Source organism: Typha angustifolia, chromosome 9, assembly GCF_048772165.1.
Source record: "Typha angustifolia cultivar Huaian chromosome 9, ASM4877216v1, whole genome shotgun sequence".
Classification (NCBI taxonomy): domain Eukaryota; kingdom Viridiplantae; phylum Streptophyta; class Magnoliopsida; order Poales; family Typhaceae; genus Typha; species Typha angustifolia.
Genome location: NC_133247.1, coordinates 4,472,148 through 4,494,003, shown reverse-complemented (window position 1 = coordinate 4,494,003; position 21,856 = coordinate 4,472,148). Strand labels below are relative to the sequence as shown.

Genomic DNA, 21,856 nt, shown 5'->3' with positions numbered 1-21,856 from the left:
CACCTTATATGGTTTATTTATCACAATATTCGACCCCAAAACATTATATACAGAAGGATTCTTTTTAAACATCATATCTCAATAGAAAAAAAAAAAAATATATATATATATATATATATATTAAATTTATCAGTGTTTTACTTAAAATTAGCACTTCCTATTAATAATATATGTGAAGAATGAGGAGTTTAATTTCTTATATTATCTTTATTGGCTAATTAGATAACTGAAGGGTTCATCATATTAACATACAACCAGATAAATTAGAGAAAAATAGTAAATAAGATGCTTTTCGTGCTCTCCTTACATATTGTTATACTTGTATGTAATGCTCATAAAAAGCTCTTATGAAATCATCTAAAATGTTGAAAAAAAATTTAGTGTTTTAATTTGATAAGGTCGGTGTTTTTCTACAGTACTGATGCGATGGTGATTGACATGTAAACTTTTTGGATATGTAAGTTTGTGAAGAGATCCAGTTTGATTAAATACTCAATAATGGGGTGGCCCAAACAGTACGAGGGCACGAGCCTTCAGGCCTCGAAACTGTGTAAGTTTCTTATCTATAGTACAGCTTAATAAATTTCTATGGTAGTTGTGGTGGATGCTTTCATTGATGATGGCAAAGTTTAATCCACAACTTTGGAACTGAAACTTTCTGCTGTTTTTAACCACTGTTTACCCAGTTGTTTGGTTTCTGGTATCAGATGCAATGGGATTGCATCATCAGAATTCTGATTCACCAGTTCATTACTAGACCATTAAACAGAAACCCTCCTATTGCATCATTTAATTCTTCTCCTTTACTGTGGGTCCTGCAATGCATTGAAGAGGATCTGAACAGTTTGAAAAGACTAAAGCAAGCTGGGATCAGAATAGTCTCTTTAAAATAGCTATTCTTTTTTTAAAAAATTTATTAGGGAAATAGGTAAATTTTCAAACTTTTTCAGATTATATGGTTATATAGCTTTTGATAAAAATGATTTAGGCTTAAGATTCATAACAATTTTGAAAAAAAAATAACCTAGAGAAGAATCACAGATTTTGATAGCCTTAGATTATTAAAAATAAAACTAAAACTTATAGAGTAATTAGTGATTTAATATAGTATCAGAGCAAGTATCCTAAATTTTAATTTTATAGAACTCTCATATTATTTTAGTAACCTAAAGGGGGAGTTGAATCCTACCAGCTATTTTCGTTTAAACATTGGAATTAAAATTTAGTAAACCTTTTCACTGATACATTATATGAATAAGATTAATTTTTCTCTAATATATGATTAACACACAGACTCATTGTCCATAAAAAAAATAAAATTAGAAAGAAATCTTAGAGTTACAGCAAGGATATGAAGTGGGTGGCAGGACAACTACAACAGTCGCGGTGCAGCAAGCCTGTTCAAGGACAAAGAGTTACTGGTCAGAGTTTGTTGAAGTGTCCAATGTGATGATTAGAAAAACTAAATCGTGTTTCTCTGAATTCCACTGGCGTTTGAGGACCACTTCTGCTCTTCTGCAGCAACAAAAGGGATATCACCAGCATTGATACTAGAATACACCCATTTCTAAATTGAACTCTTATAATAATCATTCCACTCTTCCCAATTTTTAGCTACAGAGGGATGAATACAACTTACAAGGACTTCAAACACTGGACACTTGTGACACATAATACCAAGTTTATTCTTTATCTAAACACTTGAACGAAGTAAAATGTTTACTCCCTAGCAGCTAGGTGATGGCCCTTGGCCTTCAGAGACTCTGCAATCCCTTTGGAGAGGCAGTAGGCAGTGGATTGAATGGTAATCATGGGATTGACTCCAACTGCAGTTGGCAAGACACTGGCATCACACACAAACAACCCCTCTGCCTCCCAGCTCTCACCCTTGTCATCCACTGCACCCTCGCGCTCATTTACTGCCATCCTGCAGCTGCCCATCTGATGAGCAGAGCAGTACATCCCCCAGAGCTCGCTCCTCTCAAATGGACCTCCGAACGCGGTCACACCGTCCAAGAACTCCTCCAAGTCTTCCTCCTTGATCCCCCCCTTGCATACCATCCTCTGCCCGTCGCTCCGGTGGGTCCCGACCTCCGTCGCGCCGGCCGCGACCAGGATTCTCAGCGCACGTCGCAAGCCGTGGCGTAAGTCCTCCCCGTCGGACGCGTCCACGCTGTACTTGATCTTCCCCTCGGCTTCCACCGCACCGGAGCCGCGGTCTCTGACCAGGACTAGCAGATGCGCGGTGCGCGCGAACTTGAGCATCCGGTCCTTCATCTCTCGCCCCGACGTCCACGGGATCACTGTGGAGAACGCCCCCGGGCCGATCTCCGGCGTCTCTATGATGGCTCGAGTTCTTGCGCTCAGGTCATCGGAGTCCTTGACCTTGTGTAGCGATGTGATGATGCCTCCCTCGAAGGACTTCCCTTTGAGGTGCGGAATGGAATCCGGGAAGTAGCCCCATGCAATAGCTACTGGGTGCAGGTGGAGGTTCTTGCCTATGTTTGGATTGGTGAGTCCACTAGATTTCATCAAGGGAGGTGTCAAGAGAGACCCACAAGCCGAAATGCTTGCTTTAGCTTCGAACTTTATTCTTCTTCTGATCCCATCGTTCAAAGAACTCGCTATCAATCCTATGCATCTCTTCTTCTTATTCTTATCCTTCCTACTTGACTCGTTTTTTCCAAATATGAACTTCTCAGCCTTGCACCCTGTTAAAATCACGGCGCCATTGTTGACGGCGTCAACGAGCCAAGTAGTATCGGTGCCGCGCTTTTCTCCGGTCCTGCAACCATAGCCGCAGGAGCCGCAGAAATGGTTCTCCGGTGTGTTTCTAGACACAAATTCCACTGGAAGTCCTAGTTCTTGACACCCTTTTCTGAGGACTTTGTTCTGCAATCCTTCCTCCGTGCACTTACTCGTCACCCCGAGCCTCTTCCAGACCTCATCCATGGCATGAAGGTACGCTGAACTCCCGAAAAGAGGAAGTTTCTCGTTAGCCCATTCATTGAGGACATAGTCTGGTGTCTTGATGCAAGCTGACCAGTTCACCGCAGAGCCGCCGCCCACCGTAGATCCGGCTAAGAGCAGCACCGTCCCGTTGGCGGTGCCCAGAAGTCCACCGCCCTCGTACTGTTGCTCAAGGGATGGACCTTCCATGGAGGTGTAGTCTTTGGATGTGAAGTAATTCCCCTTCTCCACGACAACGACCTTGAGGCCAGAGCTCGCGAGAACTGCGGCGGTAACTCCGCCACCGCAGCCAGACCCTACTATGACAACATCACATTGAATCTTGTAGAGATTCTCTTTTGCGTCTAGTGTCACTCTGAGGCCTTTGTCTTTAAGGGACTGGAGGATAGATGCGTCATTTTGATCCATTGTTTCTATGATTCCCTTATCTAGAGGCCTCTCCGTTCCATTGCTTACTGGTTCTTCTTCATCGTTGGGTAGGCTATATCCAATAGCTCTCCATGATGGGTTCTCTGAGATCTCATTAGTCTGTGGATATCAATCAAGTTAAATAAAAAAATCCAGCATCTTATTTACTATGAGTAGTCAACATTGTGCACTCCTCAGTAGATTAAAAAGAGAGAGAGAGAGAGAGAGAGAGAGAGAGAGAGAGAGAGTGTGTGTGTGAGTGAGAATTTAAATTTCCATATGAGGGGCAAGTTGAACAATTTACCCTCGAGAAGAAGACAAAGAAGGTGAACATCTTCACTACCATGAAGACAATCCTCAGAGGAAAAAAGAACTTCCCTCTGCTCCATCTTCTCAAGACCTCCTCCCTCTTCTCCATTGGCATATCCGGGAAACTGCTTATGAATGGGAATCTTCCCTTCATGCAAAGGGTGCCGCAAAGGAGAAGTGTTCCTGGTTTCGTTGCTAGGAGACTTAGAATTATACTGATAAGAAAAACAACCTCTTTTAAGCATCTCTTCACCATGAGCTCTGCAACCTGTTAAAAATTTCCAATGCTGTGAATTATTTTGAAACAAAATTTTGAATTATTTGAGCAATGATGGTAGCCGTGAATCACAAGAGAGATAGAACTGGACTAAAGAAAAGAATAATATACAAGAAGAAACACACAGAGGAGACTTTAGAAAAGAAAAGTACACAGAAAGCAATGCACATTCCATAACAAAAGAGAAAAACACCTCATCTGGCAGAGGGTAATCAGACCCAGAAGCGAAAAAGAATTCCTGAATGCTGTTGCCTTCTGGGTCACCGCTCCCACTGCGTGGGAGAGAAGGTATGAAGGTCTCACACATAGCAGACAGTGCTTGGAACTGGGAAGCAGAGAAGCCATGGCTGTAGCCTCCCTTCTCTGTCTTCCTTTTTCCTCTTAGCAGAGGGTGGCCTTGTCTTCTCTTCCCCTCCTCTCCTACCATTATTCAATAAGAAGGACGCAGCTTTCTAGAGCCCAAAGGTTAAAGGCGAACAGGGAGAGAGAAGTGCTTTTATAAAGACTTTCAGGAGACGTCGGTAGAATGTCTATAATAGGTATCTTATGAATGGACAAGAAGCATTTAAGATTGTTATGACGATTGTGGAAGACTGACAGGAAGATAGAGGTCTCGATCAAAAAAAGAAAAAGAAAAGCAAGATGGAGGAAGAGAGAAGCTGGGATATATACAATTTTTTATTGACAAAGTTGAGTCGGACTTGGACTGTACTGAGGCCAGTTTGACTGTACTACGTTATCTCTCGTAATTTTATTTCTTTATCTCTAAAATTGTATTCCTTAAATAGGCCCTCTTTACTTCCTTATCTCTAAGACGAGACAAATATGCTGAGCCATAAGACACGGTGGGTTAAAAGGGTAATAATTAAAATAATAAAATAAGAAAAAGAGGTGCACACGTTAGTGAAGATACGAGATGGATTAGAATATGATTTCCTAAGTCAACTCTGATTTAGTTCAGTCGAAAGATAAGACAAAATAGAAATTTAAAATAAAAATGGATGCCCATAAGAAAAGTTGAAATAATCACACGTGGTTAAATGCTTTGGTTATTCAAGACAATTTTTGTTGTATTCTATTTAAGAAATAATTTTAGTTATGTTAACACTAAACTATCATTACAAATTGAGAGGCGTTTTTGTCCCTTTATATTTTTTTTTATTAATTGTATTAGGAGTAGGTTAGGAGGTATAAATATACCAAGAATAATCTAAGAGGTATATGTATGAAAATGAGTAATAATCCGAGTATTCTAACTACTGTAATGGCTAGATAAGTATAATCTTCTATTATAGATAACAATTTACATTATTTTGGTACATTAGAATAATGGGAGAAACCACTTGATATAACTATTTATTTCTTTTTCCTAATCGAATAGCTGAGGTATTAGTAAATGATTCAATACGAATTAATAATTTTTTTCTCCCTAATTTAACGGTTGAAATTAAATGATACTAAATAAAATTAGGTGAAAGTATTGGTCATATAAATTGAAAGTACGAGTTACTTTTCTAAATTGTAAGGGTAACTTAGTCGTATTCTATTTCTCTTTTAGCTATCTATTTTTTTATAAAAGATGAAAATAATAATAAATTGACAGAAGTTGACGCTCTTATTATTAAGAAAACGATTATACGGATAAGTAATAAGAAAATACTTAAATTCTAATTTTTCTATTGATTAATCTAATCACATATATAAAGTCTCTTATATACTCTTTAATTTATCGATAGATAAAAATTATTTTTAATAAGAATCATAGCTCTAGAAATAGAACTTTGATTATAGGACTGTTTTCACAGTTTGAAAAGTTCAGAAAGAAACTTTTATTTAAATCACTCCATTCTTACTTTAATAGGAATACTTTCGCAGTTTCACCGATCAAGCTCTCTTCTCCATGGATTCTGCAATCCCTTTGGAGAGGCAGTAAGCAGTGGATTGGATGGTGATCATGGGATTGACCCCAAGTGCAGTTGGCAAGACACTGGCATCACACACAAACAACCCTTCTGCCTCCCAGCTCTCACCCTTGTCATCCACTGCACCCTCGGTCTCATTTGCTGCCATCCTGCAGCTGCCCATCTGATGAGCGGAGCAATACATCCCCCAGAGCTCGCTCCTAGACAGCGGCCCTCCCTCAATGGTCATTCCGTCCAAGAACTCCTCCAAATCCTCTTCTTTAATTCCCTCGCATTTTATTTGCGGTCCGTCGCTCCGGTGAGTCCCCACCTCCACCGCGCCGGCCGCGACCAGAATCCGCAATGCCTGCCGCAGTCCTTCCCTTAAGTTCTCCTTGTCGGACGGGTCCATTTGGTAGTTGATTCTCCCATCGGCTTCCACTGTCCCCGAACCATGATCTCTAACCAGCGCAAAGAGATGCGCGGTTCGTGGGTATTTGAGCATCCTCTCTTTCATTTCACGTCCAGATATCCACCGGAACAGGGTGGAGTACAGCGCAGGACCAACGGCCGGCGCCTCTATGATTGCTCGGGAGCTTGAGTTCGAGTCCTCTGAAGCCTTAAGTTTGTGAACTGATGTGATGATCCCTCCCTCAAATGTGAACCCTTTGAGGTCCGGTATGGAGCCCGGGAAGTAGCCCCATGCAAGGACTACTGGGTGCAGGTGGAGGTTCTTGCCTATGTTTGCATTAGTGAGTCCACTAGATTTCATCAATGGGGGTGTTAAGAGAGACCCACAAGCCGAAATGGAGACTTTAGCTTCAAACTTTAGTTTTCTTGTGATCATATGATTCAAAGAAAAAGCAATCAATCCTTTGCACTTCTTCTTCTTCTTCTGTCCTGGGTCATTATCTTCGAATATGAACTTCTCGGCCTTGCATCCTGTTAGAATCACGGCGCCATTGCTAACGGCGTCGACGAGCCAAGTAGTATCGGTACCGCGTTTTTCTCCGGTTCTGCAACCGTAGGTGCAGGTGGCGCAGAAGTGGTTCTCCGGCGTGTTTCTCGACACGGCCTCCACTCGAAGCCCGAGTTCTTGACAGCCTTTGCGGAGGACTTTGTTCTGAAATCCTTCTTCGGTGCATCTATTTGTCACTCCAAGTCTCTCCCAGACCGCGTCCATCGCATGTAGATACTCCGAGCTCCCGAAAAGAGGAAGTTGATGCTCTTTGGCCCATTCATTGAGGACGTCGTCTGGTGTCCTAAAGCAAGCTGCCCAGTTCACCGCAGAGCCTCCGCCGACTGATGATCCAGCGAAGAGCATCATCTTCGCGTCGGTGGAGTTAAGAAGTCCACCGGCCTCGAATAGTTGCTCTATGGATGGACCTTCTATGGAAGTATAATCTTTGGATGTGAAGTAGTTGCCCTTCTCGATGACCACAACCTTGTGGCCGGCGCTTGCAAGCACCGCAGCGGCAACTCCGCCGCCGCATCCAGAGCCTACTATGACTGCATCACATTGAATCTTGTAGAGGTTCTCTTTTAGGTCTAATGTCACTCTTAGGCCTTTGTCTGCAAGTGACTGGAGAAAAGACGTCTCATTTTGAGTCATCGTTTCTATGATTCCCTTATCTAGAGGCCTCTCTGTTTTATTGCCTACTGGTTCTTCTTCATCATTGGGTAGGCTATATCCAATTGCTTTCCATGATGGGTTCTCTGAGCTCTCGTCAGTCTGTAGATAAAAAGTTAAAAGCATCCATGTTCATACTTACATTATGAATTCCAGTTTCTCTCTATTTTTCAATCATATTCCAGAATAAATACATTAATAAATAAATAAATAACGTCTTGTTTTCAATAACTAACTATCTTTTTATCATTTTTATATCTAATCATATTTACCCTTCAAAAAATTAAAATTAAAAAAATAAAACTAACTAATTGAGTTCGAAGCTTAATCTAATCTTATTTGCTTTAAGCTTAGAAACTCCTAAACTGAATCAGAGACCTTTTTAACTCGTTAAGTAATCAAACATCATTTTATCCTTTTATATATATCTAATCAAATTTAATTTTCAAAAAAATTAATAAAAAATAAGATTAAATAATTGAGTTTCGGTACCAAACAAGATTATCGAAAAGTACTACTAAAAAAAAAGTCTGTCAACTAGTGAGAAAATGGAGTACAATTATCAGTCGAACAGTACTACTAAAAAAAGGCGACCACAACTATTCCATCTTGTTGTTGATTCATATAGTAAATTTGCAGAAATTGCACAAATCGCACAAAAATAGTTCTTTCTAGGCCTATTAACTCTCCCAAGAAGCCTCAAAATTTAAATACTTTTCATAGTCTTTATCATATCATACCAAATCCAATCTACTGAGTGCCAGCTAATGTATAACTAGTAAATATCCCACGAAAGAGATTTTCACTTATATCTCTGAGCATCCAAAAGAATTTAATTACCATTGAGTAGAAGACATAGAGGGTGAGAACTTTCAATGTAACAAAAACCATCCTCAGAGGAAAGAACTTCTCCCTGTTCCACCTCTTCAAGACCTCCTCCCTCTTCTCCACCGGCATATCAGAAAACTTGCTTATAAACGGAAATCCATGGCGTAAACAAACGGATCCACAAAGGAGAAGTGTTCCAAGCCTGGTGGATAGGAGCCATAGAGCCAACCTGACAATAAACACAGCCTCCCTGAGGAACCTCTTGACCATGAGCTCTGCCACCTATGCAAAAAAATTGCACCATATGAACAACAAAGTCCTATGTTCCAATGGACAAGGGTAAATCTCCAATATTAGAAGAAACTAGCAGCAAAAGAATCACACAGAAAAAACCTCATCTGGGACAGGGGGGTGAGACCCAGAAGCCAAGTAGAAGGCTCTAAGACTGTTGCTTTCTGGGTCATCTTTCCCAGTTCTTGGGAGTGGGAGTGAGGGTATGAAGGCTTCACAGATAGCTGAGAGCGCTTGTAACTGAGAAGAAGATAAGCCATGGCTATAACTTCCCTTCTCCCTCCTCTTCCCTCCTCTCAGGAGAGGGTGGCCTTCTCTTCTTCTCCTTACCTGCTCCTTTTCCATTTCTCAAATCAATGCAGACCTTCCTGAGTTGAGAGAGGAGTTTGGTTTGAATGGATCACCGGGAGAATATATATTTAATAAGGACTACGTACTCATTTTCTTTGAGTGGATAATAGAAAGAGTCATATTGAAGAGCCGTATTATGTTATAATTAAATAAGCTAAGGTGGACGTCGTATTGCGAGTGGATAAAATTTAAAGTTTTATCATCTTATTATCAAAATATTTTTAGAATATAAAATTTAAAAATTATCGTAGATTTTGATAATAAGATGTAATAATAAAAAAGAGTATTAGAATATAAAATATAAAAGTTAATACTTTTTTAATAGGTTAAGTTTATATAAAATATGAGGTGGCGGATGGCGATTGCCTCGGAAGTCATTGTTTGGCACCACTGATAGGGTTGCAGTACCCGTCCACGTCCACGTCCACGTCGATTACTACGCGTGTCACGGTTCACATTATTTACATGGACATTTTAAGTAATAATTGTTATGCTGGTTGTATTAATATTTAAATTTTCGAATGGACTACTTTGGCGAAACCTGACCCACAACAATATAGAGTTGTTTACCAAAATCGGTCTATTTTACTTACTGTAGCTCTAATACCATCTCCCTGCTATAAAGCTCCAAATATACAGCCAAGAGCCAGTTGTACTCTAATAAACCTGCTCTGTATTTATTAGAAATGTAATATAATAGAATGTATATGTATATTATCTATATGTTCTTTTAGTTTTTTTTATAAAAAAATATATGGTTAGAAAACTCGCATTGAGATATTTAAAATAATACTAATATTTACTAGTTTCAATAGTAATTTTAAATTACTATTTTTTTTAATTAAACATATTAAAATTATATTACACGAAATAAACATCGAAATAAGCATTATATGTCATTATTAAAAATATTAAAATTGTATTACATAAAATAAACAAAAATAAAATTTTAATAATAAAAATAATAAATATTTAATAGTCTAGTAAATCATCTCCATAGTCACGATTTTAATGATTCGTCGTTCGATATAAAAAGATTCAGAAAAGAAATGCTCATTTTAAGCTTCGAAATATAATAATTAAGGCACGAGAGTGTAAGAAAATAATTTTTAATTGATGTATTTCATGTCTAGGTTTCTAAATACCTAATTAGGGCTGTCAAAATAATCGAGCCAACTCGAGCTCGGCTCGATAATGCTCGATCAAGCTCGGCTAAAAAATAAACTGAGCCAAGCTTGATCCCGAGCCGGCTCGATCGAGTCGGCCCGATAAGGCTCGAATATATATATATATATATATATATATATATATATATATATATATATATATATATATATATATATATATATATATATATAATATGAGTAATATCAAACTAATATGAATCATCAGATCAAAACCCTTTCACCCATTCAGAATTTCAGCTATTATTTTCTGACACAATTATCTTTATTATTTGTAATTTATATTTTGATTGCTTGTAGTTTTTTGACACAATTATTTTTGTTACTTGTAATTTATATTTTGGTTGCTTGTCGTTTTCTAATCCATTTATCTTTATTGGTTGTAAATTATATTTTGGTAATATTTATATCTTTATAGTTGAATTAGGTTTTATTTTAAATTTAATTCAAGCCTAAATTAATTTAAGCTTGCTCAGGCTCAAAATGATTTGAAATTGATAAGGCTTGAAATTACTAATTGAGCAGCTTGTTTAAGCTCGTTTAAGCTCGAAATTGGCTCGAATTCGAAATTGGCTCAGATTTTACACCCCTATACCTAATGTATTTCAAATTTAATATACTTTAATATTTAATATTTATATTTAAAAATAATTTTGAGTTATTATCCAAATAATTTTAGGACATATCAATCTTAAATAATAAAAATTATTATGTAATTTTAAATTTTAAATTAACTCAAAAATAATTTAATATTAAACTTCATTTTAAAGATCTAGATGAGCTATTTCTAATATAAAAATTGATTAATAAAACTAACTATATATTTAGTTTAATAATTAAATTATTTAAGAAATGATAGATATGAAATTAAAATTATTTGGATTAAATATTTTATTATGAACTGGCTTGATCTAATTCGTAGCGATTGAGATTTAGGTCTGCACTAGATTTGAGATTTGTGGGTGGAAGCACGGATTCCTATGTATAAAATGGAGGTGATAATGGAGTAGAGGTTGAGTAGTTGATGGAGGTGGCTTGACAATCAATGATAGTGGTGATGGTTTTGCGAATGCGAATGCAAATGTGATAGATAGTTAAAGGTTATGATTGAGGTTACAACTGTGGTAAAAACCATAACGAAGGGGGAAGAAGTTGGATGGAAGAGGAAGATTATAAGCTATATGAGATCGTGCCAACGGGAGAGGTCCAAATATGGAAAAGTCATGAATACTAAAGTTGTAGATCTAGAGACTGAAGATCTTATCCAAATGGTTTGATATTATTTGGATATCATGTCAAATATTTTGCAAATATTTTTTTGAAATCTGCGCAGAGTTAGATTTAGCTAATTAAATAAAATTTTAACCTACTAAGGCTCTAAGAGCAACTCTAATTGGGCTCCAAAGTCTAAATTTGGAGCCCGACGGAGCTCCAATTGGGCTCTAACGCTAGCTCCAAATTTAGAGCTAGCAACAGTGGGGCTACAAAAAAATGGAGCCCGGCTCCATTTGTCTTTTCAGCTTTTTAAAAATATAAAATTTACCCAATAATTATTGCATTCAACCATTTTATCTATTTATTAAAATAATCTAGTTAGTTAAACTGAGTATATAATTAGTTTTATTAATCAGTATTTAACAAAAATAATACCATTAGAAGGTCTCATCGAGACCTTTAAAATAAGTCTAATATTAAATTAATTTTGAGTTAATTTAAATTTTAAATTTTTTATTATTTATAAAAATTAGTCTAATAAATTATGTGTCCTAAAATATAATTACTCAAAATTATTTTTAATTTAATATTAAATAGTAAAATACATCAGATATGAAATATATCAAACATAAAATATGTTAAATAAAAATTATATTAAAATTTATATTCCCTCATTCATATATGCCTCTGCCATAAGTTTTTAATCAATGCATTTTGAAGCTCAAAATGAGCCTTTCTATCTTAGATATTCCTATGTCGAGTAAGAAATCATTGAAATCATTCATCATCATTGGCTTTTGACTCTTCAACTTGGAGGTTGAGTAGAATCCTTATCCTGTTCATCCTCTACTGTTCTATTAAACATCTATTATTTTTATTATGAAATGTTAATTTCTGCTTATTTATGTTATGCAATTTTGATATTTTTAGTTAAAAACATATAATGCTTATTTCGATATTTATTTTATGTAATGTAATTTTGATGCGTTTAATTAAAAAATTAGTAATTTAAAATTACTTATGAAAATATTGAATATTAGTCTTATTTTAAAAATCTCGATGAGAATTTTCTAACCATATATTTTTTATTAATAAATAATAACACTACAAGGACCTACTAAGTAATTTAAAATAACAAATATATATGATATATATTATTTTAATAAATATGGAGTCCGGTGCATTGGAGTGCACTTGCTCTTGCTTCATTTTTGGCTCCATATTTGGAACCTTCATCCGTTGGAGATGCTTTAACTAAACCAAATATCTAAATAAGATAATTAGACTCAATCCATTAAGCCAATGTCTTTCGAGGTGATCCGATCTAGTCCGAATCTCATCATATTGAAATGGCAAAATTAAAAAATAAAAAATATGCAATAATATGGAGCTCGGTTCCAAATTTTTTAGTGGAGCTCGACTGTAGTTAGCTTCAAATTTGGAGGTAGCCATAGAGCTTGGTTAGAGATGCTCGGCAAAAAAAAAAAAATCATATAAATATTTTTGCAGCTTTTTTGATAAACAATAGTACAAATCATTATTTTCATAAACAATGGTACAAATGAGTATACTCTTGTGAGGTCGAGCCAAAATAATAATTCTACCTAGATCTTTTTAATATAATTCATTTTCACATATTCTCAAAACTGTACACAGACTCTATAAATAATTAAAAACCTCTCAAATCTCTCATTTTTCATTACTTTGTACGGCCATAATTAAACTCAGATATGATGATATGATTGAATTTGTGGCCTTTACCCTCTTAATTTTTTAAATGTTAATATACTAAAATATTATTATAAGTATATGAACTATCTATGTCACTGTGTGTACCGAGAAAAAAATGTAGAAGATTTATGTGAAAATAAATAATAATTTATGTGGTCTAAATTTAATTAGCTCTTAAGAAAAAGGAAGAAAAGAGAGAGAGAGAGAGAGAGAGAGAGAGAGAGAGAGAGCTTATAATTAATCTGGTTTAAGTTTAACCCAATCTGTGAAGCTAACCCATCATAATCTAAAATTGAATCGGGTTGGTTTTTGTTCTAAAAACCCGACAGTCTTGAACCGATCCGAATCCCGTGTATATTCGATAATCTCTGCATCATTTTGGTTCCTCCGAGACGATCCTACACTTTGGCTTCCCTCTCTTCGCTCTTCTGTCTCTCTGAAGCTCGTAGATCTGATCCGGGGAGAACCCTAGAAATTCTCGTACGTAGCTCTCATTCTCTCGACTTCTGCACTCGAATCGTTCTTTTCAGAAATGCAAATTTTTTCTCCAATTTCGTTCCACCCCTCGTTGATTTCTTTGGATCTTGCTTATCTCGACACCGGAATGCAGATTTGATTTCCAGTTTAAGATGTCGTTGTAATGATGTTAAAAATCTAAATTTAGATCCCTCCAAGTGTAGTTTGTTGTCGGTTGTTTGTAGATCTGGGGTACTGGGATCTGATTCTGATGTTTGTATTTTTTTTTTTCGGTTATCTCTGGTTCAGGATCAGAGATCATGGGGCACGAATACAGAGATTACTCCAAGGTTGGTTGATTTGAAAATTTCCCCATCTTTTTCCTGCATCCTTGATCTTGTATTATCTGTTATCTTAACAGATAATCCACAGTTATGTAATTCTTGAGCGCATTGCACTGTTTGACGTAAAGAACTCATATTTTGTGTTTGAGTGAATATGTATGGTCGTTTAATTTCAGATTCAAGCCTTTTCAATGTGAATTAAGTTTGGAAACGTACAAGATGTAGCTACTGTTAGAAAAAATGAATAGAACAGCAGAGATGAATAAAATCAATCTGCTAAGGTCTTGCAACATTCAGAGGAAGGTAAAGCTATCTCTTGAACAAATTTACTGTTTACTTATTGCGATTGGAAATAACAAAGACAATCTATTCTTGGGATACAAGACCGTCGCACTAAGGTCTTATAAATAATTCAAAACAATAGCACAATATTTTATTTATAGAAAATAAAAATACACTAACTAAAAAGTGCTAGTAGTTAGAAAACTAAAGAGTAGTTAGATGCTAGTTAAATAACTAACAATTAGTTACAATTATGAAAATGTGTCTTATCTAAACATTCACTCACAAAATTATTTATTTGTTTTAAAATAACACCATAGAAATTAATATTTGTAACAATCCCCTATTTATTTTAAAATAAATAATAATAACTTTGATTTCAAATATGTTTGCTGTTACACAAAGATATTGATACATAAATTAGAATATTGTATGGTTTGAATTTTCATGTAATATAAAATCCTCGAAATTTTGTCAGGATATTAATAGACGTACAAATCCTTAAATTAACAAATTTTATGATATAATCGGAGAATTCACACATATCTTTATTAGAATTTCAATGTTCTTCTTAGCTGCGCGTTAATAGTCATGCGTTGATCCCGACTTCGTGAGTGTGCTAGGATTTAATCGAACTCTAACAAGAACTGCCTGACTTCGGACTTACATAGGTAGAGTTCTTTTAGGTGCTCATGTAGATTAAACATACCTATTATACAAACTCATTATCAAACTCATTTGTTCATTCTATGGACATAGCATGTATTAAATAATTTCTGAGTAGGTCAATATAGTGTGCTATATCATCACCCTTCAAATTTGTTTTTCCCTTTGAACCTAGAGCATGGAAATCTATAGTTTAGGCAAGGTTACCATTCTTTGGTGATATTATTCAGCTAGTCTTAGACCCATATTACAAGATGTTGTTATAATTAGATCATTTTTAAGGCCTTTAATTAAAGAATCCGCTAAATTTATGCATGATTGAATGTAATATACAGTGATTACTTCATCTTCTAATAGTCGTTTCATAGAATTACGTCTAAGATGTATATGTCTTGATTTTTTATTATATGATTTGTTATATGCTCACGATAAAGTGGCTTGAGTATCACAATAAATTGAAATAAGAGGCATAGAATTTGACCACATTGGCAAATTTATCAAAAAAATTTCTAAATCTCTAAGCGTCTTTGCCTGTGCTCCCAAAGTCACTGTTTTTTAGATCCCCAAGAAATAGCAGCACTGTAAGGAGTAAAAATCCACCCACTTGTAGATTTAGAACAATATACACAGTTTCAATATGCATCATTAATTCATTATACCCTTTAATAACAGTGAAAATCCACCCACTTGTTTAAGGAATGAACGTGAGAAAAGTTGAATAGAATAGTGGAGATGAATGAAATCAAATGGCTAGGGTCTTGCAACAGTCAGATAAAGGTAAATCTATTTTCTGAACAAATTTGTTGTCCACTTATTGCAATTGAAAATAACAAAAGCAATATGTTCTTGGCAAACAAGACCGTTACGAATCAATGCGCAACTTGCAAAATTGAACTTTGATTTGAACAAGAGTTAATTGTAACAGTAAGCACTAATGTCTTTTGAATAATTTAAAACAATAGCACTATCTTTTATTTATAGAAAATGAAAAGGCACAAACTAAAAGGTGCTAGTTGTTAGATAACTAAAAAATAAGTAGATAACTAAAAAATAGTTAGATACTATTTAAACAACTAACAATTAGTTATAATCATAAAAATGTGCCTTATTTAAACATCCATTCACAAAATTATTTATTTATCTTAAAATAACACCATATAAATCAATATTTCTAACAGCTACTAAGTTCACAATTTATGCATCAGTATGCTTGATATGAGTTCTCATTCTATTATGATATGGTTCTTTTGAAGTAGTGGGCTAATCACCAAGTACCTGGTGGAGCGGGTTAGAGTCATGAAAAATCTCTACTAACAGAGATAAGGTGTGCTTTCATAGTCACTGCATTGGCCGGATTCAGACATTTGGAGGTTTTCTGTTGGTTGCACATTTTGTCACCTGTGCAGCTACATTATTTCATAAGCATATGAACATGAATTCTGAGGTTAATTGCATAACTAGATGTCAATATTGTTTTATTGGCTAGTTTATGTCCAAAGTAATTGTCACTGAAGTACAAATGATAGATGCATATAGGAATGTTTTTGTTACTTCTGATATTTGTTGGGTTTTTGTTGATTTGTTAATAATTACGACCTTGAAGACATTTATTTGTTAAGAGCGTCCAACTAAGGGTTCATTTATTTCAGATCTTATGGAATAAACAAATGTGGAGACCTGAGAGGATATTAGTCATAAAATTTTTTCACAGCATGTGATTTCCTTTTCACTATACAAGTTGCTCCGCTAATGCCATAATACGTAACCTTTGACATTTTCTAGTTCCTTTTGCTCAGGAGTATCTCATCCATCATGTGTATCCCATACTTGCCTTCTTAAAATGAGTCTGGAGCAGTAAAATTTCATTGTAAGAAGAGGCCACCATATAACTAAAGTATTCCGATATTTTGGCATATGTTTTAAACTTGCTGGTGGAGTATTGTAGTAAATAAGAATCAGGATTAGGTAGATTTTTCGAACAGCGAAATCTCAATATCCTGAACTAATCTCTAAATAGCATCAGTAAAGCCCAGCACAGGGATCCATACTTTCAAACTATTCTTAAAAAAGGCATGCATGGATTGGTAAATAAAAATGAAAAAGTATGCATTTTGACCGAGAAATGAAATTTTAAATTTTCTTAATTTTATCTTAGATTTAGCCAACATTCTCTAGGACATGTTAGGTTCTGGCTCAAATATGAGCCTTGTAGACCAGTGTTGTGTATTCAGTGGAATACCATGAGACCCTGTAGTGCTCTTCAGATTTTTGTATGTTTATTTGTTGGTTTTTCTAATCTAGATATAATACTTCTACAACTGATGTTTTCAGTATAGTAATAGTAATCGTCCAAAACTTTATGACTTGAGTGATTATTGTATTGTTTTTTAAGGACTTCCATTTGCAACTGGTGTAGTTTATTAGGAATTGAGTCACTGACAACCGCATATTGATGTAGTTCATACTCAGTTTTGTCCCTTTCCTTAACCTATAAGAAGCTTGTCGATAATCTTCCATGCAGGAATCTTGCCCTTCTATGAAGAATATTTTACTTTTGGATTCTGAAGGGAAGCGTGTGGCTGTCAAGTACTTTTCAGATGATTGGCCTACCCATGCTGCAAAGTTAGCCTATGAGAAATCTGTCTTCACTAAAACCTTGAAGACAAATGCACGTTCAGAAGGTGATACATTTTACTTAGATATTCGTGATTTCAGCTTTGTACCTGTTTTCTCTCTTGGTTTCAGTAGGGCTTTATGAGTACATATGTGCTGCCTATTGTTGTTGTTAGTAATTTAGGCATATATGTGCTGCACCATGTAGGTACTTTGACAACTAAACTTTTAGATGGCATAACGAGAACTGAATAAAATAAATACTGTTACTTGACTACAGTCTCAATTATCAAATATCCTAATGCTGTTAGTAAACTAGAGTAATTATAAAAATATGAAGCAGTTACACAAAAAGAAAAAGCTTATGAAACATTTACCAAAATAAAAGATAAAAAATAAAAAATATTCAAAGTTAAAATTCAACTCTATATGCAACCGCAAAGCGCTCCACTGTGCATGATCTACTAATCTTGCATGCAAGATACACTTTCTTCAAGACGATGTTGTGTTCAAAGTTGCAATGGTTTGCAAGTTACTTTTTTCCTTCGGATGTTTGAAAGGTTCCTTCACTATCCCATTATTTTCTCTTACATACAATGAAGCACGGATATAGGATAAGGATATGATACGGATACAAATATATGACAAATTATCAAAAAACAGGATATGATATGTCTAGGATATAGCAGTAAATAAATTATATATAAAAAATTATATTCTAATTACGATCTATACATGTTTATGTATGAAAAAAATAATATTCTAATGACAACCTACACATAATGTTGCTTTCAATATATCTATTATGTAAAATTGCATTTAATAGCAAAAATGAGATAAAAACATAGAAGTTCTACTATACTAATCTAACTGTTACTAATGTGACACTATACTAATCTAACTGTTACTATTAAGATAAGCATTCTTACATTATAATTGAACATAGAATTGTTTTTCTACTTTGAAATAAAATATAGAAGATTTACTAACCATTCCGCAACAATTTAACATTCGGGAGAAGAAAAATCTAGAGAAGAAAATCTATGCATTTTAGAGAAAAAAAATTCAGAGAAAAAAAAATTTGACAGAAAAAGAAAAAAAAAAGAGAAACGAAACTGTAAACAGAAATTGAGAAGTGGAAAGTTGAAGAAATTATATGAAGAAAATTGAGAGAAGAAGCTGAGAAGAAATTGAGGAAACACTGAGAGAAGAAATTGATGAAAAATTGAGAAAACATATTGAAGAAAAAAAGAGAGACAATTAGAGGGAGAAGAAATACTGGCATGAGAGAGTGAGAGAGGAAGACTGGCGTCGTCCTCAGCTCGTTGCCGTCGAGTGCTGAGAGAGGGGGAGAACGGCATCGTCGTCGACTCGTTCTTTGAGAGAGGGGGAGAACGACGTCGTCGTGGTCATTGAGAGAGAGAGGAGGGAGGATGAAGTGGTCTAGGGCACGAATCAATAAGAGAGGGGGAGAACAAAAAAGGGCGGGGGGTGGGTGAGTTAATGGGTTTGTAAAATTAAACCCATTCGATTACCCAAAGCCCAAAACATATCCAAAATGTATCCTCAACGTATCCAACCGTATCCTCCCCGTACTCGAAATTAAAATTAATTATTTTAATTTCAGATACTCCAAAAACGTATCGAATACCAATACATATCGGATAAGGATACCGCTCCCATTTTGGGGTATCCGTGCTTGCCAGCTTACATATGCTCGTAAATGAAGAAAAATATTGTTGCACTCTTAAACTTATTTCTTGAGTGAGTCAGATGATATTTTTCATCAAAACTGAAGCTTTAGCATTTAGAAGCTTTATCATGAAACTCTGGATATCTGTTGAAAATTTCTTTTTGCGATCTACTACCTAATGGAAGTTTGTTAAGTTTTGATGGTTAAATTGCTCTATTTCTATGTACTATTGGTCATTTCAGCTGAGATAACGATGTTCGACGGCTATATTGTTGTCTACAAGTTTGTTCATGACCTGCACTTTTTTGTCACTGCCGGTGATGATGAGAACGAGCTAATCTTAGCAAATGTTCTTCAGGGCTTCTATGATGCTGTTGGCCTTCTCCTGAGGTTTTCACGCAACTTTTCCATATCCTCATGCTATGGTCAGTTTGCCTGATGTTCATTTCCTTTTCTCCAGGAATGATGTAGAGAAGAGAACTGCTCTTGAGAACTTGGACTTGATACTTCTCTGTATTGATGAAATTGGTGATGGCGGGTATGTTATGATTTTTATTTTACTAACTAAGGTCTCGTTTGGTTGGTGTATAAGCTTTAAACGTGAATAAAAGATTTATGCTCATAATTTTATGAACTTGGAATCATACTTCTTTGTATTGATGAAATTGTTGGTGGCAGGTATGTTATGATTAAGATCTCATTTGATTGGTGTGTAAGCCTTAAACCGTTAAACGCGAATAAAATATGTATGCATAATTTGGTTAGATAGTGGCGTGATGCATCCCCTCACCTGAAATAGAAAAATATGCATAACACTGGCTAAACTTATTCACATTTCTAAAAAGAGAGTGGTATTTGGGTATTTTTTTAATAAATAAGAGAATTAGTTTAAATGAGGGAGGCTTATACACCAATCAAACAAGACCATAATTTTCTGAACTTTTGAATTGATATTTATGGGTGATTAAAATTATATATTGCCTTTTATATGGTAAATACATTCAGCTCCTAATGTTCAGTATAATGATATCCTTTAGGAGGGAAACAAATCACTTCAAAAGGCGCAAGCTAAACACACGTTTGTAGGTTTCATAAGTAGTTTCAACTTTCAACCTGATTGTAGATTGGTTGATACGAGGCGGTTAGTTTACCTGATTGTAGATTGTTTGATACGACGCGGTTAGCTTCATTTATGTTGGAGGCTCTTTGTCATGACCAGATCAATTAGAAATTTCTTTTTGCAGATTTAAGTAGAGAGTGTATCCAATAAGCACTAGTTTCGGACTATTTTACTTATCTAGTGATCACATACAATTAGAGATTTTGAATCTATAGCCATAGTGTTCATTTTAATCATTTTATACAGACAACCATAGGACTACATTTATTAGAAGAATTGGAATGATGGCCATTCTTGTTTGAAGTTTCTGTTTGAAATTTTTTTCTTCTTTTTTTACCTGAACTTGATAATTATAGAGTGCAGAAATTTCAGTATTTATCATTTTCTTTTCTTGCTTTGTTAAGGATAATCTTGGAGACTGATTCAAACACAATTGCTGGAAAGGTTGCAACTAATGCTGTTGATGGTGCCGTGCCCTTCTCTGAGCAGGTGATTCTATTATTCATTTGTGAACTTAATCGTTCATCAAAATTGTGCTCTTACTTTGTAATTATATTTGGATCTTTTTACTTGCAGACAATATCTCAAGCTCTGGCGACAGCAAGGGAGCACTTAGCAAGATCTCTTCTTAAATGATGAATTGATAATCTATGGTTCTCTTTTCTCCCCTATTATCTAAAGTGGACTTGCTATTGCCTTATATAATGACTTTTATACCATTTCTAGCTTGATGTTGCTTTATCAACATTTTTTACAAGCTGATACAAAGGATTGTATCGAGAAAACTGTCCGAAGCAATGCTCGGAAGGAATATATTAAATTTACTTTAACCAGTTTTCCGAAGTAAAGTTTTAATCAACAAAATGATTAAACTTTCAAATTATGGGGATAATCACATAAATTTCTGCTGGTTATGTCAAAAGTCGTCTTAGCATTGTCTTTTATCAATTTGGGGTTTGCTGTACAGCAGTCTTTTATATTTTATAATGTCTCACAATGTTTATTTTCCGATAAAATAAATTCTCTTTCCAGGTTTTTTTGTATTATCTCGCGAAGTTATAAAACCAGGATGGAGATCTTATTTAAAATATAAATTTCTGGGAATTACTTTACCAACTATCTGGGATGATTTCTCATTTTCTTGCAAAAATATACTTAAAAATGATGGTTCGATTTGTAAATATGAGATCAGAATATTTTCTATAGCAAAATGTAGGAACTGACGTGAACATGAAGACCTCATTTATTTTAGCTCAGATAATAATTATAAATATAATAAATTACAGGGAAATTTATTAAAATATACTCTATCTCTTGTTTTCATTATTGTTGACACTTTATCGTATGAATAACTTCTATATTTTATAACAAATGTCTTAAATATACAATATTGCTGTTTTGGTTAACTGTCAATTACATGTATATATATAAATTAAAATAACTATAGATGCAAAATATATTTTTCTTCATATTTTGTTATAAATAGATGGAGAATTAGATTTTTAAGGTCAAATAGGAGTATTTTAAATAGTTTAATTCTTAATGATTTATTTTCTATTTCGTTAACTGCTGTTTGAGTAAAATTAA

General features: G+C 34.9%; 3 protein-coding genes across 4 annotated transcripts; 1 reads left to right on the top strand and 2 right to left on the bottom strand.

Moving 5' to 3' along the window:
• Positions 1-1,580: 1,580 nt before the first annotated feature.
• On the bottom strand, positions 1,581-4,543 carry LOC140766472 (long-chain-alcohol oxidase FAO2-like). Its single transcript, XM_073105829.1, has 3 exons — positions 4,158-4,543; positions 3,683-3,955; positions 1,581-3,498 (listed from the first exon to the last, which is right to left on the bottom strand). The coding sequence occupies exons 1-3, from the start codon at positions 4,389-4,391 to the stop codon at positions 1,720-1,722; spliced, it is 2,286 nt and encodes a 761-aa protein (XP_072961930.1). The 5' UTR covers positions 4,392-4,543; the 3' UTR covers positions 1,581-1,719.
• Positions 4,544-5,730: 1,187 nt separating this feature from the next.
• Positions 5,731-9,036, bottom strand: LOC140767004 (long-chain-alcohol oxidase FAO2-like). Its single transcript, XM_073106737.1, has 3 exons — positions 8,717-9,036; positions 8,336-8,605; positions 5,731-7,597 (listed from the first exon to the last, which is right to left on the bottom strand). The coding sequence occupies exons 1-3, from the start codon at positions 8,957-8,959 to the stop codon at positions 5,849-5,851; spliced, it is 2,262 nt and encodes a 753-aa protein (XP_072962838.1). The 5' UTR covers positions 8,960-9,036; the 3' UTR covers positions 5,731-5,848.
• A 4,399-nt stretch (positions 9,037-13,435) lies between these two features.
• On the top strand, positions 13,436-21,191 carry LOC140766551 (coatomer subunit zeta-2). 2 transcript variants are annotated; one of them, XM_073105954.1, is made up of 7 exons: positions 13,436-13,575; positions 13,861-13,901; positions 17,365-17,524; positions 19,392-19,539; positions 19,610-19,687; positions 20,674-20,758; positions 20,846-21,191. In XM_073105954.1, exons 2-7 carry the CDS (start codon positions 13,872-13,874, stop codon positions 20,903-20,905), a joined length of 561 nt encoding a protein of 186 aa, XP_072962055.1. In that variant the 5' UTR covers positions 13,436-13,575; positions 13,861-13,871; the 3' UTR covers positions 20,906-21,191. The 2 variants fall into 2 exon arrangements, with proteins under 2 accessions (XP_072962055.1, XP_072962056.1); XM_073105955.1 differs by lacking the exon at positions 13,861-13,901 and having other exon boundaries at positions 13,495-13,575.
• The last annotated feature ends 665 nt before the right edge of the window (positions 21,192-21,856 follow it).